We start from the raw sequence: 27,310 nt of genomic DNA, 5'->3' as shown, positions 1-27,310 counted from the left end.
CCCAATCTTCTTTCCCCTAGTCTCCCCGGTTTCACTCAAACTGTATCACCATTCACCCAGTTGTACGGGCCAAAAACCTTAGAGTCATCCTTAACTCTTTTCTCCCTTATCCAACCTTCAGCAAATCTGATTACTCCACCTTCAAAATGTATCCAGAATCTGGTCTCTCCTCACTCCTTCCACCACTACCATCTGGAACAAGCCACCATCATTTCTTGCCTGAGCAACTGCAATGCCATCTAATTGGTACCTCTGTTTCCCTCGTTGTTCCCACATGATCTATTCTGTAGCCAGGAACAAGAATATTCTTCAAAAATGAAAATCAGATGTTGCTCCCCTGATTAAAACTCTCTGATGAGTTTCCACCACACGTGGAATGAAATCCAAACTCCTCTCATTTACTAACAGTGCTCTAAGTGATCTGCCTTTATCTCCTTTTCAGCCTCATCTCTTACCACTCTCCCCTTACCTACTCTACTCCAGTCATAATGTCTGCCCTGTGTTTGTCAAACTCATAAGCAAGTTTCTGCTTCAGAGCCTTTGTACTTGCAGTCCCTCAGGCTAGAATGTTCTTTTCCCCATCTTTACATGCCCCTTCCTCATTTCTTTGCAAACTTTACTCAAATGTTACTTATAGAGACCTTCACAGTCCATCACATCTAAAAAACAACCTGTCCTCACTTCTGACCCTTACTGTCCCTTTATCCTATTTTTCTTCGTAGCACTTAATAATACACATATATGTTTATTTATTTGCCCAGTTATACATAAATAAAGACGTTTATTTATTTGTCATGCCTACTAGAATGTCAGCTCCTTGGGGACGGCAACTGTATTCCATTCTGTTCTCTGCAGTATCCACTGCACCTAGGCAGTGTCTGAAACACAGGAGGCACTCAATAAATATATCTTGAATGAATGAAGAAACAAATAGTGCTTAGCACAGCTCCTGGACAGAATAAACAACTGTAAGTTTGTAATGTCAATTTTCGAAGGTAAAAAAATGTTTAATAGAGAGGCCAAAATTCTTTAGTGATACTATATATGATGTCAAAAATGAAAACATCACATTTTAACTTAATTTCAATATAAATACACATTATATTATACTCACTTGGAGTTTCTTCTAAAATTTCCTGGAACTTGGTTCTCTCATATTCCACCAACTGGCGTTGAAGGTGTGGTCTGAGACTCATAATTGTAAAATTGGCCATGTCCATTTTCATGAGGTCCAGGACATGGAATATTTGTCTAAAAATTTTAGAATTAAAATGGAGAGATGATTAAGAAGTGAAGCTGAAATTCACTAACAATGATCTATGTTCCAGGCCGAAAACAATAAACATCCCCAAAATGGTTTTAAAGTTTCAATTGCCATTTGGTAGGGTCATGTTTCATAGAAGGTCATATGTGTGTACTGCAAATGTGTTCTTCCACAGATCTCAAGAGTAATTATTTGAAGCATAAACAATCTTAATGATGTAAGAAAAATTCAAGAAGGAATTTTCATTTGAAAGCCCCTGAAATTTTAAAGAGCCTGGACACAGGGCATATGGCTTCTATTCCTTAGGGAATAAGAAAAATTAAAAAAAGAAAGGACAAGGCAGTGAGGCACTGAGGAAAAATACTTCCTTTTAGAGTTAAGCAGCCCTGTGCTCAAACCCAGCTTTGCAACTCACCAGATTTGTGGGCATATACACAAGTAAATCAGTCTCTCTGAGCCTCAGTTTCCTCATCTGTGAAAGAGGACAACCTTAACCTTGGAGGGATGTTGTGAACAGTCAATGAGATAACAATCGTAAAGTGCAGGGGGCAGTAGCATCCAGTAGGCGCTCAACAAATGACCATGATGAACATCACAGATTTGAGATTGTACTAGGGTAATAAGACAACTAGAAGCAAGGATCCCATAACTGAGGAATTACAATCTGCCAGAGCCAAGCACGACTCTAAGGGTACCTAACACCCGTTCGACAGACTGTCACTTTGAGAGTCGATCAACCTGCCCAAGATCACAAAGTAAATTACCCACTACATGCAGACTGGTCTTTCTCCTACCTTTCCAAAACATTTACATCAAACTCAATTCTCAATGTGGCCACCACACACAAAAAAGAAGAAAAGTCCACTTCAATGGCAAAAAGTGTGGCAGACTCTTCTTTCCTCTTAGATCACAAGGAAGTTGTCATCTATGTGGCCAGATGAGATCCTCGTGACATAATATGCACCCCACCTCCTCAGAGAAGCTCCAGCAGACGTGGCTGGCTGACCACTAAAGGCCCGTGCTCCCTCCCCGCAGTGCAGATTTGTGGCTGTGAAAAGTCTTTCCAGGCTGTGACTACCCTTCTCAACTCCCCTTTCAATCTAGGTGGGATCATGTGACTAGTCATGGTCAAAGGGAATGTGTCACTTCGGGGCTGAGGTGGCTATATATTACATATGTCTCCCCCATGGTCTCTTTCCCATTTGCCAGCTGAAAGGAGAGGACTCTACGGACCTGAGCAAGGGTAGAGCCAAGCAAAGGAGGTTGGGTCCTTGGATGAGATGTGGAGAGTTGTCCGATCAAGGACCCCTGAATTGGACTGCGACATCAGTGAGAAACAAACTTTTATTGGATAAACCACTGAGAATTTAGAGTTTACATGTTATAGCAGCTAGTGACCGTAACTAATAAAGAAGCCTCGACCAGATTAGGTCCCTTGTCGGAGACTCTGTTAAGACCCTCTACCTCCCCTTCCACTTATCACAACTGTAATTAATTGTTCAAGGTCTCTCTCCCCATTAGACTCCCGGAGTCAGGGATTATATCTGTCTTTTTCATCACTGCATCTCCAGGGCCCACTATGTGCCAACTAACAACCTTGTCAGATCATTCTATGTGAAAACTCTCTGCATACAGTAAATAATTGACATGGTCTCTGCTTATATGGTTTTCTTCTAAGGTCAGTAATTTATTTGGGGTACTAGTTGTTATTCTGTGTTCACCGATGCCCAACTTCCCTTCTGAATGAACTCAAAGATACTCTAGGAAATGCAAACAGCAAAAGTGCTAACCTCAGCACCTCCACGATGTTGCCAGTAGCCTTTAACTCTCTGATATCGTTATCTCGCACGGGAGCACACAGCTTTCCCATCGTACTGATGACATAGTTGGCCAGGCCTTGGATGTCAACAGCACTGTGCTCAGCCTGCTGCCTAATGAGGTCTGTGTCCAAAACTTCACAGATCTGGTTGCGAAGCCGGTTGCCACCGGGAGTCAGAAAAGAGAGAAGAATCTACAGAGAAACAAATAAAAATTAACAGCATCATGATGTGAATAAAAGCTGTCACTTTTCACCTCAGTGTCTAGATGACCAAGCCCTTTGCCCACATTTTAGTGCCTTACATGCCACAGAAGTTGACACTGACTGCATGGTGGATCAGAGGAGCATTCCAGTGTCTCAACTCTAAAAAGAAAGGTCTATCTTCTGAATTAAAGTGCCCCCACCATGGGAAATTCCTGCTCCTGTAAGAATAAAAACAGCTAGCAAGGAAGCAAGATTATTGAAAGCACAGTAAGTCCTTACTTAACATTGCTGACAGGTTCCTGGAAATTGCAACTTTAAGTGAAATGATATATAATGAAACCAGTTTTACTATAGGCTACTTGATATAAACAACGGTTAAGTTTCTATGGCATATTTCTGGTCACAAAAAAAAATCACCAAACTTCTCAATAAAGACCCCAAACACTTCTAATATTAAACACTGAGATAAATGTGAGCTATACATACAAGAAAAATTAATAAAAAAAAGAGAATGATTTACCCAATTTTTGGTGAATCAATGAGTGACAGCTGCCATGGTGGTACGTTAAATTGGGGAAGAAATGTTTGCAAACAAAAACTGTTAAGGAACACCACCTACCACCACACAGTTCAAAAATAAATAGTAATTATGACAGGCTCACTGAGCACTTTCATAGCACATTGTTTATTGTTGTGCATCTGTATGATTATCGAATACTTTATGAATTTTTATGTTACAATAACTTGTATTCATTCATTTTCCAACCTGCTTACTCCAGTTCAGGGATGCAAGTGGCCGGAGCCTACCATGGCAGCTCAGAGCATAAGGCAGGAACCAACCTGGGACAGGATGCCATCCCACTGCAGGATGCACTCACTCACACACCCACACTCACTCAGACTGAGACCATTTAGACTTGTCAATGAACTTAACATGCATATCTTTGGGATGAGGGAGGAAACCAGAGTACCCAAAGAAAAGCTATGCAGACATGGGGAGATCATACAACCTCCACACAGACGGCAGCCCCAGCTAGGAATCTATCTTTTTACTTTTTCTTTCTTTTTTTTTTTGAGATGGAGTCTCACTCTGTCATCAGGCTGGAGCGCAGTGGCACGATCTCGGCTCACTGCAATCTCCGACTCCCAGATTCAAGCAATTCTCCTGCCTCAGCCTCCTGAGTAGCTGGGATTATAAGTGTGCACCACCACACCCAGCTAATTTTTGTATTTTTAGTTACAGATGGGGTCAACATGTTGGCCAGGATGGTCTCGATCCCCTGACCTTGTGATCCGCCCACCTGGGCCTCCAAAAGTGCTGGGATTACAGGCGTGAGCCACCGCCTGGCTGGAATCTATCTTTTTGCTTATCAACATTGTAAAGAAAAAACATTGAACAAATCAATAGGATGCGAGGATCTGCTGCATTTCAAAACGTCTACAGGTAAAAGTTCAGGGAAAAAAGAACAAGTTGCAGACCATAGCTCTAAAAGAACTCTTTAAAAAAAGGATAGATGAAAATATCCCATAGGGTCCATTAAGTATATTTTACACATAGAATATTTATTATATATGAGCAGCCTATTTATTGATTATTCAGTTAACAGACGACACTGTGCTTATCCACACAGCACATGCTTAGGAGCCTGCGCTCTGAGCCAGTGTGGCTCAGTTCAAGTCCCTCTCTATCCCTCAAAGCTGTGTGACCCTGCATGAGTCAGAAAACTTGTTTTTTTTAATAAATAAGAATAACAGGAGCAACTACTGCACAGCATTCTGATAAGAAATGAACACTGTAGTACAAGTGCCTTGTAAATGTTGGCTAGCATTACAACTGTCACCTCATTTAGTTCTTATGACTACCCTAGAAGTACTCAGGAAAGAGAAACTTAAAGAGGGAACCTATCACTAAACCAGGACAACAATCTAACTCTAGAGCCTCTACCCTTTAGCATCACCCTAAGCTGTGTCCACAGCACTATTTTCCCAGCCTTCACTCTACTCCAGGAGGCGCAGGGGAAACCCTGTCAGTGAACTTGATCCTTTTTTGAAAAAAAGTGGCCAGTACTAAAGGACATACAACAATCTTTGGGGGAAAAAAAACTGCTATACTTTCTTTTTTTTTTTTTTTTTTGAGGCGGAGTCTCGCTCTGTCGCCCAGGCTGGAGTGCTGTGGCGGATCTCAGCTCACTGCAAGCTCCGCCTCCCGGGTTCCCGCCATTCTCCTGCCTCAGCCTCCCGAGTAGCTGGGACTACAGGCGCCCGCCACCTCGCCTGGCTAGTTTTTTGTATTTTTTAGTAGAGACGGGGTTTCACCGTGTTAGCCAGGATGGTCTCGATCTCCTGACCTCGTGATCCGCCCGTCTCGGCCTCCCAAAGTGCTGGGATTACAGGCTTGAGCCACCGCGCCCGGCCAAAAACTGCTATACTTTCAATATTTGTGTTTTCCTCTGTCCCCAAATTCGTATGTTGAAACCCAATCCCGAATGGAATGGTATTAGAAGGTGGGGCCTTTGGGAGGTGATTAAGTCATAAGGGTAAAGTCCATATGAATGGAACTGTACCCTTATAAAAGAGACCCTAGGCTGGGCGCGGTGGCTCACACCTGTAATCCCAGCACTTTGGGAGGCCAAGGCGGGCAAATCATGAGGTCAGGAGATTAAGACCATCCTGGCTAACACAGTGAAACCCCGTCTCTACTGAAAATATAAAAAAATTAGCTACGTGTGGTGGCACACACCTATAGTCCCAGATACTCGGGAGGCTGAGGCAGGAGAATCACTTGAACCTGGGAGGCAGAGGTTGCAGTGAGCCGAGATTGTGCCACCGCACCCCAGCCTGGGCAACAGAGTGAGACTCCGTCTCTAAACAAAACAACAACAAAAAGACCCTAAAGAGCTTCTCTGCACTTTCTGCCATGTGAGGACACAGCAAGAAGGCACCATCTATGAATCAGGGAGTGAGCCCTCACCAGATGCCAAATCTGCTGGTGCTTTGATCTTGGACTTCCCAGCCTCCAGTACTGTGAGAAGTAAATTTCTACTGTTTACAAGCCACCCAGGCTATGCCAGTCTGTTATGGCAGCCCACCTGGAGCAAGACGCTAACTGACACAGACAACACAGCAACTTGCCTCTCTGATTTCTTCAAACAGTTTGATGGCATGTTCAAACTCAGGAGGGTCAGCATTTAGTTCTGAATCCAAGACGTCCCAGAAGGCCTGGTGAACAATGTGCTTCACTCGACCAGCCAAACTATGGCAATAAAATGAATTGTTTTTTAAAATAAGCATCATTTTTTGCTGATTATAAAAGAAATATCCTCATTGTAGAAATCTTATAAAATGTAAAAAAAAAAAAAAAAAAAAAAAAAAAACCAGAATTGTCCTTAATCCCATTATTAATCTTTTAATATTTTTCTTGTTGAATGCATTATTTTAACATAGCTAAGCGCATATATGCAAAATATATACTTTTCATTTAACATTCTGTCCTGTTTCCCCTAGACCTTGAAAATGCTTTCAATAACTTCATAAAATTCTGTCCTAAAGAGATTTCATAATTTATGTAGCTACCCTTCTATTCAGATCTTTAGACTTGTTCTACATTTTTGGGATGAGATGGCAAAGTTGCTCTTCCTCACCAGCTGAAATTTCATGGCATGGAATAGAACAGATTGGCCCCAAGGGCACATGCATTTGAATGCCTGCCAACTTCAGCTTAGGTGTCCCATTTAAAGTTAGCCAGACCAAACTGCCGAAATAGAAGCCTTCTGAGGAAGCGCTCACAACAGAATAAGTGGCCACCTTGCTTCACCCCTTATGTCAATCCCTTAAAATAGGTGCACATTAAAATACACATTCCTACCTCACTCCTATACCATTTAGCAACAGCTTTTAGAAAACCACATCCCTCCACTGTAATTACTGACGAGGCTGTTTTCCCACAGAGCTATATACCTTTCCCAAGCAGAGGCCATAAGACCTTCATGTAGGTACTTACCATTGTGCCTAGCACAGTGCCTGATATATAGTGAGTGCTTGACAAATGCATGGTGAATGAATTCATAATTTGATAATTATATCTCTTTTTTTTTTTTTTTTGAGATGGAGTCTCACTCTGTCGCCCAGGCTGGAGTGCAGGGGCGCAATCTCAGCTTACTGCGGCCTCTGCCTCCCAGGTCCAGGTGATTCTCATGCCTTAGCCTCCCAAGTAGCTGGCATTACAGGCGTGCACCACCACACCCAGCTAATTTTTGTATTTTTAGTAGAAACAGGGTTTCACCACATTGGGCAGGCTGGTCTTGAACTCCTGATCTCAGGTGATCTGCCCGCCTCAGCCTCCCAAAGTGCTGGGATTACAGGTATGAGCCACCACGCCCAGATAAAACTTTAATAAACAAAGGCAATGTGTCCTAACTCTGTACTTTGTTTCCCTTGCTCACATTTTCTAGCCACGGCAGAAACTGAAGGTAAGAGAGATTAATATTTTTCATAGTATCAAAGTATTTATGTGCAAGGCACTTTTATGCTAGTGAGCATGCATTTGAAGTGAGTAGTGTAGCCCCCACCTTATTCTTGGGAAGCATGAGGTTCAGGTATGGTCTCAGCAAAGCCAGGATTCAAACCCCAGGGTCTGTCTGAGCCTAAAGTGCCTTCACTATGGCCTGTACTCGCCACTTTTGAATTTAAAGTACAGATATGCCCTGTCTTTTGCTTTACTTCATACAAAATACAAATTTTAACTTTAAAATGAGACTCCGTCTCAAAAAAACATTCATTTGTATTAGTCAATAAATGTTTATTGAACGTCTAATATCTGGGAAAAGAACATTCAAAAAGGGGAAGTCAGAGGAACAAAGTTTCTGAGACAAGATCCAGGTTGGTGAACCCTGAGGTCAGAAAGGAAGCCAGTGTGGCTGAAGCACAGCAAGCAGGAGAGACAGCACTGAGACAGGGTCAGGGGAGGGGGCCATCCAGGCCATACGGAAACACTTAGATTTTTAGTCTCTGAGTAACTGAAAACCATTGAAGGGTTTCTGGCAAAGAAATCATCTAATATAGCTTATTCTTTAAAAAGATCATTAAGGCTACTGTGTGGGTATGGAAGATGAACTGTGGGGGGCTAAGAATGGAGACAGGGCAACCAGTTAGGACTGAAAGGGTCCAGGCCAGAGATGATGGTGGCCTAGCCTAGGGTTGTAGCAGTAGAGCTGGTATCAAGGGTCATGGAGAAATGCAGTTACCAAAGGAAACCAAACAGATATGCCCACGATAGATGGCAAGCTTAAAAAATGTTCATATTATATGAACAACATCCCCAGGAGGACTATGATCCACTTTTTAAAGAAGAAAAATTATTACATTGACTTCCTTTACTTTTCCTGCTTTAAAACAAATGAAAAAGTTCTGAACGGGATCAAATATTCTCAGTTGTCTTAACTGATCGAATGCCTCAGGATTCATAATTGGTACTGCGAGGCTGAAAATTCAATCCATGAACCAACTTTGCTTCTAAAGATGATTGATCTGTAATAATAGTCTCAAGCCTCTTCTCCTCTTTGTCCCAGGAAACCTGTGAGCCACTGACTCTAAAAAGGCTGAAGTAGGATCCAAAGGGGTGGCTCCAACTAGAGGTCCGAGAGCGAGGTTAACCAGGAAGTACCTCTTGCAGCTGTGACTCCCATTTCCAGACATTTCTGGATTGCCTACTTTTAGCACTTTGACTGTTCAGGTGCATTTATTTATTCTTCAGAACCTGAATATCAGTTTTCAATAAATCAATCTGCAAATATTTCTTGAGCCCGTACTGTATGTCCGGCACTATGCTAGACAATAAGGATACAGCAACAAACACTACAGACATAGCTCCTCCATAAATGATGCATTTCAATCATGTGGGGAAGATGGACATCAAACAAAATTATAAGACCTCTTAACAAAAGGGAGGCAGCAAGGGCCACAGGTGTCTCTAGCAAAGGGATTAATTGTAGTCTAGGGGGTTCAGGAATGTCAGAAAAAGTTTCCCTCAGGAAGTGACATATAAACTGAGTTCTAAAGATTATGGGTAATATGTATCCTCGGGGAATTTTTTTTTTTTTGAGATGGAGTCTCACTCTGTCGCCCAGGCCGTGGTGCAGTGGTGCAATCTCGGCTCACTGAAATCTCCAACTCCTGGGTTCATGCAATTCTCCTGCCTCAGCCTCCCAAGTAGCTAGGATTACAGATGCCCCACCACCATGCCCGGCTAATTTTTGTATTTTTAGTAGAGATGAGGTTTCACCATGTTGGCCAAGCTGGTCACAAACAGGAATTTTTTTTTTTTTTTTTTTTTGAGATAGGGTCTTGCTGTGTCACCCAGGCTGGAGTGTAGTGGCATGACAGCTCACTGCAGTCCCTAAACTCCTGGGCTCAAATGATCTTCTTGACTCATTCTCTTGGGTAACTGTAATTACAGGCTCATGCCACCATGCCGGATACTATTTTTATTTTTATTTTTTGTAGAGATGGGGTCTTGCTTTGGTGCCCAGGCCAGTCTCAAACTCCTGGCTTCAAGGAATCCTCCTGCCTCCACCTCTCAAAGTGCTGGGTTTACAGGTGTGAGCTACCACACCCAGCCAGAATTTTTTTAAAACAAGTATAAGAACCTTGTTAGAGAACTAAATGTTTACCCCGAGGATATTATACAAGAACTTCCAGGAATCAGTGTGAGTATGTCTCTCTCTCTCTCTCTCTCTCTCACACACACACACACACACACACACACACATATACACACACACACACACACACATACACACAATCTTCAGCACAGTTTACATATAACAAATGTCCCCAGGTTACCTGTTTTCTGGGAGGGCCTCTTGTTTCAATTGAAAATTCTCATTTACAGCAATCTCGTGAGCAAGAGTCAAGTTTGATAAGTTCCTTGTTGCAGCCATCACTTCGTCAAATGTTACAACTCTTGGAGGGCTTGTTGCTGAAAGAAAAAAAAAGCCAGTTAATGTTGTGGAAGAAAAGTTGTCATCCAATGAAGCCTCCTGATGCAGATAAGGTTTAATTTATCAGAATGTACAGACTTCAGAGTTTTATAAGTAAGGAGACTATATATTAAAAGAGGTGAATTCCCTCACTTAATAAAGGCTTCAAAAATTTAAGAACTCCTTCAATAGCTTCAGTTACCATATTTGATAACATTGTCTCAAATATTTCTGAGACCATCTTATTAATATAGGCCCATTATAAGTTACTTTCAAAAATTAAATTACCAGGCCCGGTGCAGTGGCTCACGCCTGTAATCCCAGCACTTTGGGAGGCTGAGGCTGGCGGATCGTGAGGTCAGGAGATCGAGACCATCCTGGCTAACATGGTAAAACCCCATCTCCACTAAAAATAGAAAAAAATTAGCTGGGCGTGGTGGCTGAGGCAGGAGAACGGCGTGAACCCAGGAGGCGGAGCTTGCAGTAAGCTGAGACTGCGCCACTGCACCCCAGCCTGGGCGACAGAGCGAGACTCTACCTCAAAAAGGAAAAAAAAAAATTACCTCATTTTTAGTGCCCATTGAAACCTGCACTTACATGTATTATATAGGAAATTGATAAAATTATTTTTATTCTATAATTCAGAAGTCTCATTAAGTAGACTCAATATGAAATAACTGATTTTTAGAACTATAATATTTATTTATTTATTTATTTGAGATGGATCTCACTTTGTTGCCAGGCTGGAGTGCAGTGGTGCAATCTCAGCTCACTGCAACCTCCACCTCCTGGGGTCAAGCGATTCTCCTGCCTCAGCCTCTCAAGTAGCTGGATTACAGGCACGTGTCACCACGCCTGGCTAATTTTTGTATTTTTATTAGAGATGGTGTTTTGCCATGTTGGCCAGGCTGGTCTCGAACTCCTGACCTCAGATGATTCGCCTGCCTTGGCCAAAGTGCTGAAATTACAGGTGTGAGCCACCGCGCCTGGCCAAAAACTGTAATTTTTAAATGTATAGGCGGTATAGTATAAATGCTCAGGTTCACTCTAAGTTTTGCCAATTGGTATTTATCATTGGATTTCACTGAGGCATAGCGTTCCTCCTCATGGGGTTGGCCTGAGGTGACTGAATGAGATAATTTAAGAAAATAGTAAGAACTCAATAAATTTACATAATTAAAAGTAAAATAGAATAAATCTGAGAAGCCGGACATTGTACTTCTCAGTAGGAAGTAGTAAATGAAGAATTTGAGTTATTTCTAAAGATTATACTAAGAAACTATTCTAATAAATTATGTCTTTTTAAAATCACTGTTGGAAATCTTAGGTTCTTTTAATTAAAATCATAATGTCAAACAATAGCAGTGACAGGAAATATTTTACTACCTAATTTATTATTTTTTCTCAAGATGGAGTCTTGCTCTGTCACCCAGGCTGGAGTGCAATGGTGCAATCTTGACTCACTGCAATCTCCACCTCCCAGGTTCAAGTGATTCTTCTGCCTCAGCCTCCCGAATAGCTAGGACTAGAGGTGCATGCCACCATGCTCAGCTTATTTTTGTATTTTTAGTAGAGATGGGGTTTTACCATGTTGGCCAGGTGGTCTTGAACTCCTGACCTCAGGTGATTCGCCTGCCTCAGCCACTCAAAGTGCTGGGATTACAGGCGTGAGTCACTGTGCCTGGCTACCTAATTTTTAGGAAATGAGGAGGAGGATCAGGGAAAGAGGAGGAAGAAAAGAAAGGTGATGCACAGAATTGGTAAAACCCTTCTTCAGGATGTCTAGGTACCCCGGTGTCAGATGTGCCAACCCCACATACAGTATAAAGAGTGAGAAAAGGCACAGAAACCTGGGGTGGCTGCTGTTAATTTCTTTTGCCAGGTCTGACTCAAGATTCTCCTTAAAAATGTCTATATACTTTGGTCCAATAATCCAGTGATATCCAAAAGACTTTCCAGAAAGGCTTCATGAACTAAGATGTTCATAAAGCACTATTTGTAACAGCAAAAAAAAAAGGAAACTAACTAAATGTCCAATGATGAATCAATGGTTAAGTTTACCGTATATTCACTTGATGAAGTAATAGGTATTCATAAAACCAATGTTTCAAAAACATGTAATCATGAGTAAATGTTTTAGTTATAATACTAAGCAAGAAGAGTCCACACATATATACATACATATGTCTATGTGAAGGATAAAGATACGGCAAAGCACTGCCCGCTGTCGTCTTTGGGTGATATCATAGGCAATGTTTTCTTTTCTCTATTCTTACGTATTTTCTAAGTTTTAAAAAATAAAAATGTAAAAATTTAAAACACAAATAAAGCAATTTGTAAGAAGTGGACAGTTCAGCATATTAAACATTAGTTGCTTTTTCCTGCATTTGCTTTGCCAGTTAAAGGTGTTATACTTACTAAATAAAGCGCCAATTAAAAAAAAAGCCAAACACATCTGCTTTACACATCTCTAGTTTCTACACCCAAAAACGGGAAAAAGATATCTCCTTTTGCTGTGACCTCTCTTTTAACTCTTTCTCACACCCCTAATGTAGTAATTCTCCTTGTGGGTACCTTCCTGGGGTGATTTGCACAATATTTTTTGAAATCAACATGAAACCCTTTAGATTATTTCACTTCCTTCCTGACCTTTCAATGAAGACCAGTTTCCTTCAGTGTAAATCAGGAATACTCAGAAAAGACCAATTTGAATTTATCCTTGAGCGGGGATCTAAGAAGTAATCTCAAGGAGAAAAGACAGACGAGGTTGAAGTCCTGCTTTATCGTCAGACCGAAGCAGATCGGAGGCAGTAATCAAAATAAAAATCAGCAGGTTGTAAACTTTAGTGGCTATTTATTTCTGAGCATGTGTCCAGGAAAGCTGCAGTGCCCCTGCAGCGCTATTCTGGGGCATCTAGAAAGGAGGGGAAGTCTGTTGCTCTCAGGCATTTCTGAGTTTTCAGATCCAACACATATCTAGAAGTAGCCCCGCCACCCTCAACCCCTGCTCCCCCATTGACTCACAAGCAGGAGAGCTGGATTTGCTGGAGGAGTCACTTGTAAAGCTCTGCCTGGAGCACTCACAGTCACTGAGCGAAGCCATGCTTTCGGAAAACCGGGAAGAATCAGAATCGCTTGGCTGGTCCTCTCCCACACACTGCTTCTCGCCATTGAAGGGCATTTTGGGTCACTTAAGTGTGGGTAAAAAGGTAGCACCTGCACAGACAAACAGACCCTGCATCAATGTTCTAGTTTGCTTTTTCTCTTTGCCAACATTTGATGTCCCACTGATGGCATTTCTTGCAAATGCTACCTTCTCCAGGAAGCCTTGCTTTTAGCCAAAGTGAACAGCACTCCTCTTGGGATGTCTGCAGCACATCTCCTGCATTTCCAGGTGAGTACTTAGCTCCTTGTATATTAGTCCCTTGTTATTTTCTTCCCATGGCTACTTCTGAATCTCCTTAATAAAGCAGAGATTGTGTCTTGTCCACGACCAGTGCCAAGTATATGACAAGTATTCATTCAGTGTCAGCTAAATCAGAATCCCTGAATCTCATTTGGTAAGCTTCAACCAGAACATGTGCAAGCTGATATCACGACACGTTAACCAGCCTGGTACTGCCAAAGCCCAAGCCCTAGAGCAGAGAATTTACTGCGTAAGCCTATCTTATTAGATTTAAACGTCAAAATTCCCAGTTCCCTGTCATGCTCTTATTTGAATATCTTAAAGTTTGTTTCCACTTTAAGTTGTCTTTTTTCCCCCCAGTTATTCCCCTGTAATATAACAACTGTGCTATGCATGCTCTGCTCTTAATTTTTCTCTACTACAGTTGCCTCAAATGAGCTCTGGCTGCTTTTCCAAGTGAAAATGAGTAAGAGCTTCCAGCCATGAGAATTTATGAACTAGCTTAATAGTTTTAACTGTCCATTTCATTTTTCTACTTTAGCTGGATAGCACACTTGGTTTTTTAATTGTATTTAACAAGGCAGAAAAGTGCAAAGATTAAAATAATTGGGAGTCAGGAGTCCAGGGTTTGTGACCTGAGTTCATCATTAATGTGCCGTGTGACTTTATGCACATTTTTCTGAGAGGCTGGGCCAGTTATAAGGTTTCCCTCAGCTAGGAATATAAGATGCTCCAAACCCAGAGTTCCATGAGGCAACACTAGAAGTTCTGAGAAATTAAATGTGCTTATGCCAGGCATGCTTAATAATGTGTAACTATACTTGTAACTATACTTTCTTCCAGCAATTCACTGGAGGTAGAGTTCCTGACACAGGGGCTGCAATGGAAAATTTTAAAAATGTTTAGAAACTTGTTTAGTAGGTATACGCCTCCATATTACAACTGGGCCTTAGTGTATCCAAGCAGAAGCCTGTATTTGAAGCCAAAATGTCCATTATGACTCTATTAAAAAATTGTCTGTTTCCTCATACAGGCTTACTAAGAATACCTAATTCATAGGGTTGGTGTGAGATTTCAGGTACTCAATACATGCAGAGTGTTTGGAACAGTCACTGACACAGTAAACAGTATACAAATGTTTTCTATTATTTGCTTTTTCTTGTTAATATCATTGCCTCAGGACTTAAACACTCTGGAGGGAAGAACAGTTTTAGGTCAGGATAACACCATGTTCTTCAACAGACAAACAAGGCTGGTAGTTAACATGGAACAGAACTCTTGGCACTTGTTTGACAGACAAAAGCCAAGAGTGAATGGCCCATCACTGTGTGAATGTTCTTCCGTGAGTTCCTTCATACCTGCTCTTACCTTTCTCCGTCTTGAGTTTCCAAGTAAGTCACCTGGGGACAAAGCTACTCGATTCAAAAGGCACTGAGGATATTTAGACTGCTTTAAAAACTATTTTGGATTCTCCCTTAGACTGATGATCATGAAACCAGGCTGTTTCTTTAAGAAAGGTAATACTCCTTATGCAAACTTAGATCTACCTAACTTTTGACACTGCAACTCACAAGTAAATCAAACAACTTTTCAGAAACATCACATCTCATCATACCTGGAGAATTTAATCACTGGTCAAAGGTAAAGTCAACAGAAAAGACTGAAGATGACTCCAAGTAAAGCCTCCAACACGATAGCAGGTCACTATTCAAAGAAAATTAAGTACTGTCATATTTGCATTTTTTATTGTATTATTCCATCACTTTGTGATAATAGATACAATATTATGTCATTTCTTCTGAAACCAATCACTGGAATGCAGCAAGCATTCAAATATTTATTGTTGAATAAATGAATGGTAGTAAGACTACTGACATTCAAGAGGTGTGAATGGGTACAAGGACTTGAAGGGGCTAGTACTATATTTCACTATAGATAGACAGGAGATTGGTTTTTAATTTGCTTGTGATTCCTCAGCTTGTGTCCAGCTTTACTTCCTTATTTCCTTTCTGCAGCAACTCTATCTGCAAATAGTTCTGCACTGGTTCAGGATTGCAAAGATACACTGATGATAACACACGTCACTGAAGTCGTTAAGAACATTGCCTCTGGAGCTAGGTGGACTGGGTTCTCAATCCTGGCTCCTCTTGATTATTTACTGACTAGAAACAGAGAACTTACCATTTGTAAAATGGGGACAATAATAGTATCCACCTTGTAGAAGTGTTGTGAAGATTAACTGAAATAGTATCTGTCAAGTTCTTAAGCCCCTAGTAAGTGCCTGACGGATGTCAACTATTATTTTATTCTTACAAAAGAAGTTACAAGTCCCGAAAATGTAATGTCATAAAAAACAAAGAAAGGTTGAGAATATGTTCCAGATGAAAAAAAAGAAGAAAAAAAAAAACAAAAAAACACTTGATAACTGAGTGCAATAGGTGATCCTAGAGTGGATCCAGTACTGAAGCAAAAATGCTGTAAAGGACAGTATCAGTCAATCAATAACACTGTTAACAATATTTGAATCTATTGTCTATTGTCCAATGTTAAATATACTGAAGTTGAAATGTACTGTGCTTTTCTATTTTGGAATAAAGGGCCATGACATAATACAACTTTTTCTCAAATGATTCAAATGAAAGAGAAAGAGAAAAAATAATAAAGCACATAGGGCAAAATGTTAATAGGTGCATCTGAGTAAAAGGTACACAACACGGTATTCCTTGTATTACTCTCGCAACTTTATCTGTAAGTTTGAAAGTATTTCCAAATGAAAGGTTAAAAGAGAAGATGATGGGCTGAACTGAAACTTCAAGATTCAAATTCAGAACAGTCCAACCTCTTGCAGTTTTGAAATTTTGATTGTGCCCACCGCTGTGATAACTTAAATACCACTCTATTACAAGAACTCTTCTAGACAGTCAAACTTGTCCTGATGTCCTTCTTGAACAGTGCCCTCCAGAAGAGGCAAAACAGATAATCCTTTTTAAGAGTTCATCCCTAGGTGGGTTCCCTTTTCCTAAGTCTCTGGGCCATGGTTTACGACCCTCTGTGATCTTAACTCTGCCCATCTCATTCTGCAGTGTTCTCCCACTAACCCCTCATGATCTTCTTTGGGTTCCTCAGACATGCCAAACTTCCTATTTCAGGGCACTCACACCTGCTATTCTCTCCCTGTGAAATGTTCCTCTCCCTGATCTCCTTGTGGTTGGTTCCCTGTTGTCATTCAGATTTGAAATTTAATGTCACCAACTTCGAAGTAACCTTCCCTGATAGCTACACTCACTGCATCTAAATGAGCCAGCTAGAGCTTAGAACACTGCCTGGGCTAGAGCAGGAGCTCAATGAATATAGTTGCATGAACTAATTATGCCACACTCCTATTCATAAGACACCTTGAGTTTTCCTTCTTTTCTGCCTCACTCACATTACTCATATTCCCATTATGCAGTCACTTACAGTACTACACTTGTGTGCATATCTGTCTCCCACTAGATTTTAAGCTGCTGGTGGAAGCTGTGACTCTCCTCTCCAATTCCCAGTGCCTACTTCAATGCATTTGCAAGGCACCAAAAATTCAAACTAGCAAAGACCCACAGTTCCAGGAGCTTAAAGAAACTCACGTGTAGCAAATAATAACAATTACAGCTAACAGTCACTGAGTGCTTATTACTACCTCAATAATAAGCCATCAATAACTGCTCTATGATAAGTTCTTTATATATTTTATCTCCTTGAATCCTCATTATAACCTTGTTAGCTAAGGTATCATTCCAATTTTATCATAAGATCCTGAGGCCCAGAGAGGTTGCATTACTTGCCCAGTGATTCACAGCAGCGTAGAGGCACAACTCAAATCCAGGAAGCAGATCCCTGAAACCCATGCTCTCTACCACTCCAGGATGGCTGGAGAAAATTTGGTGTGCTGCTCACTCTTTCCACTCCCACTGGCAAATCGATCTACCCATCACCATGTGGACCCTCGCACACGTGGTAGCAAGCTGATCTTATCCTGGTATGGCTGCTCAAGTGCCATTCTGTGAAGGGCATCACCGAAGGAGTTCGTCACCCAAAACAATTCACCACCACCCCGCTACAGTGACAGAAAATCCTCTAGGAGGGAGCCATTCTTTATGCACCACAAAATCCCTAGTTAAACCCCACGTTAGCAAAAAGGTTAACTGTCATAAACATTTTGTTTACAGTCATAAACATTTTGGAGTGAAATATTCAGATTACCCAGCAGGGCCTTGAGGAATGGAACCCATCCAATTAAGGTTAGCTCATGTAAAAAAGAAACTTCAAGAAACATCTAGTGGGTACCATCCTTTAAGACCAGATCAAGGTCAGATGCAAGGACAAGCCTTCGCATACGTGTAGTAAAGGGAAGGGAGTCAGAGGACTAAGTCTGGGCTCTGAAGAAAAAAGTTGCAGATGATGTGAAAAATTTCCCTCTTCTGCAAAATGCTGCTTTAGAATCAGTCTCAAATAGCAGTGCTAAAGTTATTCATCCACAGCAAAGCAAAAACCATAGAGCAGAATAAAGTTATTCATCCACAGCAAAGCAAAAACCATAGAGCAGAGGGATAGGGGCCTACACCATTCATCTAGACAATACTGGTCTTCATCAAGTTAGAACCAACAAAGAGCTAGATAAAAGTCAACAAGCCAGTCACTGTCTACAAAGCAGATGTTCACGTTACATATGGCATTACAGCATCAGGGAGAAGGATTCCTAGGCACTTTTCATATTTGAAAGCACTCCTCCCACACTTGCTGGTCTGTTTTCTGTTAATACCTGTGCTTCCCCTTCTGGGGCCCTCAACCTCTCACAAAATGGCATTGAAGCTGCATCCACACATGACTGGGTATCTTTGGTCCTGGGCCTCTTCAAATCAGGCAATTTCCACTGGCTGTCAGGGTGATGCATGAAATCCCTAGAGAAGACAGGAAAAGGACCACAGAAGGGAGCCTCCTCAAGTGGGAACCACTGAGATAAACTCATTATCCGTTGGCAGGTAAGAAGAGCAAGGTCCCTGATTGGGCTGGTGACCATGGGTGCTGAGACGCCCACTGGGGACAAGGACAACTTGTTCAGTTTCTTCACAGTTAAGGTAGCAGGACAACCATCTAAGATTTTCCCAAACTGCAGTCATTTGAGTACCACTCTTTATGACTATTTCTACATCTCCCTCCTTACCTATGCTATAATTTACTAACCGTGTCTCTTTATCTTAGCTAGATTTTTGCATTTAAATGTATTTATTTTAAAAGGAAATTCTGTCATTGTGAAACTGCTTACTTAATGGAACAGATTTTCTTAATAGTAACGAAAACAAGTAACCATGTTCATCCATGTGCCACCTTAAATCATTGCTATTACCCCCACTGGTGCCACCTACAGTAGCAGCTTTGGGAAGCACAAGCAACCCCTGAGGGTTCAGCGTTCCAGCCCAGGCCCGATCGGCATTTCTCCACCTCTTCCCCTTAACCTAAGGTCCCGGCAAGGGGACGCAGCAGCAGTCTGCACGACCTCGCCCACGTCCTCTGGCCGCCCCTCCCCTCCAGCAGCACCACGTTTCCTGTCAAAACAAACCCTTGGGGGAGGGGACGGCGGAGGCAGAGCCGAGTGCCCGGGAAACCACGGCAACAAACTCCAAACACACGCGGCCGGGCCCGCCCGGCCTCTACCCTGGCTCAGTTCCCCACTCCAGCCCGGCCAAGGGGTGCGGGGGAAGGGGGTGCCCTGGGCAGTGATGGCGGGATGCCGCTGGTACCTGTCCAGCAGGATTTAAACAGCGGCGAAGCGGCCTCCGGGGCCCGAAGTCTGTGTCCACCCCGACACGCGGGGCGGCCACTCGGTGCCCCGCTCCCCGCTGCCACGCGGGACGGCAGTTCGAGGTCAAACAAGGGGACGTGGAGTGGTGAGACAAGAATTAGGAGACCAGCTTGATGGCCCCTGCCCCGCCGTCCCAGCATGGAGTTCCGAGATAGGGCGGAGGAGCCTTCGGGCTGCAGCAGTGTCCCCTCCGTTGGCCCCGGCCGGTCACCTGCGAGCCGGCAACGCCTTCCCCGTGAAGGATACGCACCGGGTCCAGCACGTAGACAAGAGGAGAACGGCGACGGAGTGATCCCGCGTGAGGGCTCTCTGGGCGTCCCCTCACCGAGCACAGCACTATCACCTCGAAAACTCACCAGTCCAACAACCCCCCCAACCCCAGCGTCCCCCCCGCGCAACGCGGTATTTAAAGGGCCCTGAGGGACTCTAGGGAGGCAGCCACGGCGCGGCCATCACAAAATCGGATAGCGGGGGGACGACGGCACGACGGGGCAAGGGGATCCAGGGCCCTTCAGGCTCCGATAGCCGAGCGCTCACAGACTGAACCTATTAGACAAACAGTCTTCGTCATGTTTAAACCAGAGAAGCCGAGGACAGCTCGGATGGGAGGGTGTTTCGGATGCGAGACGGCACGGTCTCCCCGCGCGGCAAGTGGTGCGGTCCGGGCTGCCGGGGGCGGGGAGAGAAGTGTTTACGGAACTGAGGCCGCCGCACCGACGGGAGCGCCGGGCGTTGGGGGCGGGGCTTGACGGAGCACTGGGGGCGGGGCCGAGCGGGGGTGCTGGGGTCGGGGTGCCGAGCAGGGGCTCTGGGGGCGGGGCGAAGCCGGCGGCCGAATTTCCAGCGGAGCGCGGAACGGATCCCCTGGGCTTCCGGGCGCACCCGCGTGGACTGCACCGCGAGCTCCCAGCAGTGCGTGGAACATTGAGTGCCCGTACACCCCTGTCTAGACGGGGCGATCCAAACTGGGTGCCCACCACAACACTGTCCACACTTACAGAGACAACCCAACTAACAACGCTGCTGGTGAGCTTTCCCACGGACGTCAGCGACTAACCGCGTCATCTCCAGTTGCGTCTCACCTCCACATAAACACGGATTCAGATTTGCACCTGCACGGGACAGTTAGCTCCTGGGAGTCACACCCATCCAGGCCCTCTGAAGACTTGGTGTGCGTGCAAAAGATAAAGCGTCTTACTTCCTCTGGGGATCTTGGCAGCACCTATCTCCCGGAGAAATTTCGACCTTGGTTAATGTAAATAACCAGTCCCAGGAGGGCTCTGTGCCGTCTGGCCTGCTGCTCCGCTCCTGCTGTGGGCGTGCTTGAGGGTGTAGAGAAACAAGCTTCCCCCAACTGCTCACATCAAAACCATGCCCTCTGCCAGGTGTAAATCGGTGCTGTATTACTTGGGAAATAGTTTCATGCAGGAACTACTTACATGAAGTTTGTATAGACTGAAGTATTTCTGTTTAGTGCCGAAATTATGTCTGGATTGTGGAGGCAAATTGGCCACCACCATTCAAAAACAACAACAGCAGCAGCAACAACAACAAACAACAGGCAACATTTTAAAGCAGGGTAGAAAGTCAGTTGTTTAGTGGTTACAACACAGACTACTTTATGGTTCCAATCCTGGCTCTGACATTCACTATGCATGAGATCGTGGTCTCTGGGGATAACAATGATAGCTATTTCATTGGGTTATTGTGAGGATAAAGTGAAATAAAGCTTGTGAAGTGCTTAGCTGGGTACACAATAAGCATTCAATAAGTATTAACTATTTGGCAAACCACTGTGGCCAAACTTAGCTGGTGATCTGTATAAATTTGTATCTGTGCCTCCTTTTACCACTTTCCTCTCTTCTCCTAAAATATACAACTTAATAATACAGGTTCAGAGATTAAATAGAAGGTGCTGTCCCCACCGGAGTTCTTCCCTACAAACATGCCCTTCTTTATGTCATTTGTTGGATAAATAATCAGGATGACAGAAGCCTCCAATTTCAATTCTTGCCAAATGACAGCCACCACACAACTGCCATCACCACCTTAAAAACTCCACAATAGAAAGATGAACACCCAAATCCCCCAAACTTCTGGTAACTCTGTGACAATGACACATGGCGACATTACTTCCTTTGTTAGCTTTGTAAGGATTTAAGTACTGTTTTGTGCTATGACACAAGTTGGAGCAGGTGACCATGAGTCAGGGTAGTTGTCTCTAATACCTGAGTGACCAGCTGCCTGACCCTAGGCATGACACTTCTTTTAAAGTTCAGATACATAGCTCTCAAAGCCACCAGGAAGCAGCTTTTGTCAAAGCAAGTTTCAACATGTGCTGGTGTACAAGCCTTGATGTGGAAGTGGTGGGGGTAACATCAGAGACCCAAGCTGAGATAAGAAATGATGCTGGAAATACTATCTTCTGTTACTTTAATGTTAAATAACTTGCTATCTGAAAACCCTTTGGTGAATTACCTGACCAACTGCCCTTGGCCTGACTTGTGTATAAAAGCACTTTGGGCCAGGTACGGTGGCTCAGGCCTGTAATCCAAGCACTTTGGGAGGCCAAGGCGGGTGGATCACAAGGTCAGGAGATGAACCATCCTGGCTAACATGGTGAAACCCCGTCTCTACTAAAAATACAAAAAATTAGCTGGGCGTGGTGTAATCCCAGCTACTGTGGAGGCTGAGGCAGGAGAATTGCTTGAACCTGGGAGGTAGAGGTTGCAGTGAGCCAAGATCACGCCACTGCACTCCAGCCTGGGCGACAGTGCAAAACTCCATTTCAAAGCAAAAACAACACTTTGAAAAAATGGAGTGCTGTAAAATATAAAGCAGTTCCCTCAAAAATGAGCCTTGTATCACATTGTTGCTCAGAGGGCTCAGACAGTCATAACATAAAATCTTCCCTGCTCAGGTTATGTTCATGACTTTCTGAGAAAAAACAAACAGACAAACAAACAAAAAAAACCCCAAAGTCTGAAAAGGCAACCTCTTTAGTAAGTAAAACAATTAGCATTTTATTTGAAGAAGACATATTATTACACGTAGTTTTTCTAACTTACCTTTTTTGAACCACTTGGAGAACTGACAGTAATAACAGTTTGTTTTCTCCCTATAAATTACACGGTAGACCAAATGTGGTCTATCACTCTTGGCAAAAGACTAAGGGCAGATAAAATTTTTGTTCGATGAAGAAATAGAAATACTCATTTTCTTTTTACACTTCTGAAATCTGAGTTTTAAATTATAATAAATCATGGACAAAAATCCAAAAATGTACTTACAGTTGGATTTGCAACCTCTCAGCCTTATAACTTTTCTAGTGGAGTTGCATCTTGTACTTTAATGTAATGCAAATTTAGCTATACGGGACTCATCTAGGACAGAATATGAGGAACACAAGAGAATAACTGAAATACTTCCAGTGATCTTGTCCCCTATTTCTCTCCATAGGAGTTTGAGGCTTCTCTTCCTGTGTTGATCAGAGTTTCTGAGCTTCTCATTATGTTCCAAACTTCTTTCCCATGGCTGGCTTCATGGGCGTGCAGTCTGGGCAGTCGCACAAGGTCCCACCCTTGGAAGAGCCCTGTGCTTGGTTTAACACTTTGCTGCTGTTATGTTGAGATTCTTAATATTGTGCTTTTTGAAAGAGGGGCCTTGCATTTTCATTTTGCACTGGACCTGGCAAATTATGGAACTGGTCCTGATCTCCCCACACAGAATATGAGTCTAGTGGTTAAAGACACTTATTTTCCTGCCCCTAAGTGCCGATCAATTATTTCAACTAGTGCTCAGTCGAAGAAACTTATGTCTGTTTCAATGCTGGAAGAAAAGAAATAGCCCCAAACAAACAAAAACAACAAAAACTTGGTGTATCCCAGGTCTTATGGCTCATTTAAAAATTTTCAAGAGTAATTTTCACTGCACTTTGATCTCATGGTCTTCCTTAAGAGCCTAATCCCTCATGTAAGATGTGAGTCCATTGTAACTGAAAAAAACAAAACAAAACAAAAAAATGGGCCGAACATGGTGGCTCATGCTTGTAATCTCAGCACTTTGGGAGGCTGAGGTGGGTGGATCACCTGAAGTCATGAGTTCGAGACCAGCCTGACCAACATGGTGAAACTCCATCTCTACTAAATAGAAAAAATTAGCCAGGCATGGTGGTGCATACCTGTAATCCCAACTACTTGGGAGGCTGAGGCAGGAGAATCACTAGAACCCTGGAGGCAGAAGTTGCAGTGAGCCGAGATTGTGCCATTGCACTCTAGCCTGGGCAACAAGAGTGAAACTCAGTCTCAAAAAAAAATGGCCGGGCATGGTGGTTCACACCTGTAATCCCAGCAGTTTGGGAGGCCGAGGCAGGAGGATCACTTGAGGTCAGGAGTTTGAGACCAGCCTGACCAACATGGTGAAACCTCGTCTCTACTAAAAATACAAAAAGTTAGTTGGGCATGGTGGCACACACCTGTAATCCCAGCTACTTGAGAGGCTGAGACAGGAGAATTGCTTGAACCTGGGAGGCAGAGGTTGCAGTGAGCTGAGATTGCACCATTGCACTCCAGCCTGGGCAACAGAGCGAGAGTTTGTCTCAAAAAAAAAAATAAAAACTAAAAATTAAATTAATTTTTTTTAAAAGGAATCCCACTTTTTTCTCTCCCCTGTCCATCTTCAGGTGCTACAGAAAGGGCCAAAAATCAGTGAGGGGGAAAATACAATAGAAAGCAAAAAGAAGAAAATGAATTTGGCTAATACACATACTAGAGAATTAGGCCCTGAATGTTCAAAAAGTAACTGCATACCTCCTACTCAGTTTTACTGTGAGCTCTAAAAATAAGGTCTATTAAAAAAAATTAACCATACCTTTTAGGCAAATTTTTTTGTTCTATATACTTTCATTTGGAAGACAAGGTAGATCTAGGCAATCGACCAGTTTTGACTATTAGCTGATGCTTGAACAATTTTCCAAAGCACCAAAACCAGTTTTCTTTTGACTCCACTGAACTGAATTAGTAAAAGATTAGCAGTTATTTCTCATTTCAATTGCCTGTACCTTCACATTTAGGCACTGCCCAGTCCCTGACCCTGTCACATACTAAAAAGACAAATATTCTTAGTAATCCCTACACCCCTCCCTGGGCCCCTTCCTCTTACCTGGGCACCACTGTTGTCCCCTGGGAAGCAGAAACAGAATGAAAACAAGCAGTGAAGACAACTCTGGGGCAGGAAGTGGGAGGGGCCAAAGAGAGTTGAAGCTCAAAGGAGCACCTATGGGAGGCCAAACAGGTGATGGCTCAGACCTCTGACCAAGCCAGTCACTCTCTTTAGCCCACCTCCAGGCCAGCAGGCGATCAACCATTTTCTAAATGATTGCTTTGCTAAAGTGTTCGTGGATGAACACTTAGGCCCTCAGTTTTAAAATAAAATGAAATAGCCAAATGGGCATGAGGAAGAGCTACTAAAATAAGATGCAATCTCCAGAAGACATAAAGGAAGGATTAAGAAATGTGACTCTTTAGATACACGATTCAACATGAAAACATGAGTTGCAGAACGCTGATTATGGAGTGACACGATTTATGCTAGGGAGAGCTTACACTAGAGACAGCACATATGCATTGTGCATATATGAAATACATAGAAATGGACTAAAAAGAAACTGAACTGTTTAGGAGGCTACTTAGGCAAGTTAGTTCCTCGTTTATTCCGTATTCATTCAAACAGCTTATTTCTTTTGCAATGAGAATGTCATCCATATATTACTAGTCTATTTCACACTGCCATACAATGCAACTACTCTTATCATTGTATGTCCTCCTAAATATACCTTAGTGAAGATAGGCTATGATACTGCACAATAAGCAAATTTCCCATCTCTTTTTTATTCATATTTAAGAAAGCCATGACAATAAATGGAGCTTTTCATATAAAGTATATAAAAGAACAGATTTGCAAAAAGTCCCTCACTATGGTATGTCAAAATTATTAATGCTGGGTGGGGGAATATTGATCCTTACTTTTTAAGTTCTTTTTCTCAAGCCCTATTCTTCGATAGCCAAAGTGCATGCAGTTTGCTTTCATTTTCAACATGTTTTTGCCCCAAACTCTGACCTATAAAACCTTACCTTTCTTTGATGATAAACTGGACAAATGTCCTTTCTCAAAGTGATATGGGACTTAAATAATTACACTACCTTTTCTTTTTTTTTTTTTTTTGAGGCAGAATCTCACTCGGTCAGCCAGATTGGAGTTCAGTGGCGTGATCTCGGCTCACTGCAACTTCTGCCTCCCGAGCTCAAGTGATTCTCTTGCCTCAGCCTCGTGAGTGGCTGGAATCACAGATGTGTGCCATCACACCTGGCTAACATTTTGTATTTTTAGTAGAGATGGGGTTTCACCATGTTGGCCAGGCTGGTCTCAAACTCCTGACCTCAAGTGATCTGCCCCTTGGCCTCCCAAAGTGCTGGGATTACAGGCATGAGCCACCACATCCAGCCATACCTTTTGAAGATAAAAAATTGAGAGCTCTGAACATTCAGATGCCTGTACAGTAGCTTTTACCTGAGTTCCAGGGCATTCTACAGGAAGGTCGTATACTAGGGCACTAAGGATTTATGTTGACTAAAGAGATACTCAGCAGTGACTCACTCAGTTGGCAGGTCAAGAATAGAAACCAGAAGAACTCACTTCATGGCTTCTCTCCGCAAATACACACATACACACGTGCAGTGTCACATGCAAAGTATTACCCATTGGCATAATTATCTAATTTCCATAACAACATGTCAACAAGCATACCAGCTCTGTACCAACTAAGTGCCCAAAGTATTTATAATCACATTCCATTACTCTTGAAGGGTGCCTGGACCAGATACTGGGGTGGCTGTGCCTTCCAGAAAGCAAGAATGGAATGCTGCTTTATACAAAAATATGAAGCTGTTTACATAGATATATATTCACATCACCCCCCCCCCCACACACACACACACACACACACGAAACATTTCTGGCCAATTCCCTCAGAGGGATCCCAGGCCATGCCGTTATTTATGTTACATGTACATCTGCATGTACGTTATCAGTAAGTTCCTGAAAAGCTCAGTATAGGCCAGGAGCAGTGGCTCATTCCTACAATCCCAGCATTTTGGGAGGCTAAGGTGGGCGGATCACTTGAGGTCAGGAGTTTAAGACCAGCCTGTTCAACATGATAAAACCCCATCTCTATTAAAAATACAAAAAATTAGCCAGGCATGGTGGCACACTCCTGTAGTCCCAGCTACTCGGGAGGTTAAGGCAGGAGAATCACTCGAACCTGGGAGGCAGAGGCTGCAGTGAGCCAAGATTGCACCACTACACTTTGGCCTGGGCGACAGAGTGAAACTCAGTCTCAAAAAAAAAAAAAACCCCAAAAAACCCCCCAAAAAACACCTCGGTATAATTATACAAATAAATTTTAATAAATTTTAATGTTCAAGCTGAATTCTTTATTTAAAGGAAGACCTCTGTGATTATACATGGACATTTTAAAAAATGGCTTTTTAAAAGTTGTAAGCATTACATAGATCAAAATTTTCAAAGAATCAACTGAGGTACAAAATCATTGTATATAATGAGGAAATGTGGTATGGTGGAAAGAGGGTGGGCTTTGGGTTCAGACAGACCAGAGGGTTGACAACTGAGTTCCACCGCTCATTATACATATGTCCTTATCCCTACAGGTATAAAATGGGGATAATAATGTTGTGGGGGCCATTTGTCATTTTGGTGATCCAGCTTCCCAAATGGTAAACTGTTA

The 27,310-nt window shown here is 42.8% G+C and overlaps 1 protein-coding gene across 11 annotated transcripts in view; it reads right to left on the bottom strand.

Moving 5' to 3' along the window:
• TCP11L2 (t-complex 11 like 2) overlaps positions 1-24,737 on the bottom strand; it is a 49,231-nt gene extending 24,494 nt beyond the window's left edge. For 2 of the 11 annotated variants that reach the window (XM_015152633.3, XM_077952558.1), the window contains exons 1-8: positions 19,760-19,874; positions 18,469-18,607; positions 15,286-15,374; positions 13,289-13,480; positions 10,128-10,263; positions 6,420-6,540; positions 3,055-3,275; positions 1,115-1,251 (exon numbers count right to left, since the gene is read on the bottom strand). In XM_015152633.3, the coding sequence (XP_015008119.1) occupies positions 1,115-1,251; positions 3,055-3,275; positions 6,420-6,540; positions 10,128-10,263; positions 13,289-13,445 (772 nt within the window). In that variant the 5' untranslated portion in view covers positions 13,446-13,480; positions 15,286-15,374; positions 18,469-18,607; positions 19,760-19,874. 11 annotated transcript variants of the gene reach the window in all.
• Positions 24,738-27,310: the final 2,573 nt, after the last annotated feature.

The sequence above is a fragment of the Macaca mulatta genome, chromosome 11, assembly GCF_049350105.2.
Source record: "Macaca mulatta isolate MMU2019108-1 chromosome 11, T2T-MMU8v2.0, whole genome shotgun sequence".
NCBI lineage: Eukaryota > Metazoa > Chordata > Mammalia > Primates > Cercopithecidae > Macaca > Macaca mulatta.
Note: the sequence above shows the minus strand (reverse complement) of the source record. Positions and strands in the feature narration are given on the sequence as shown.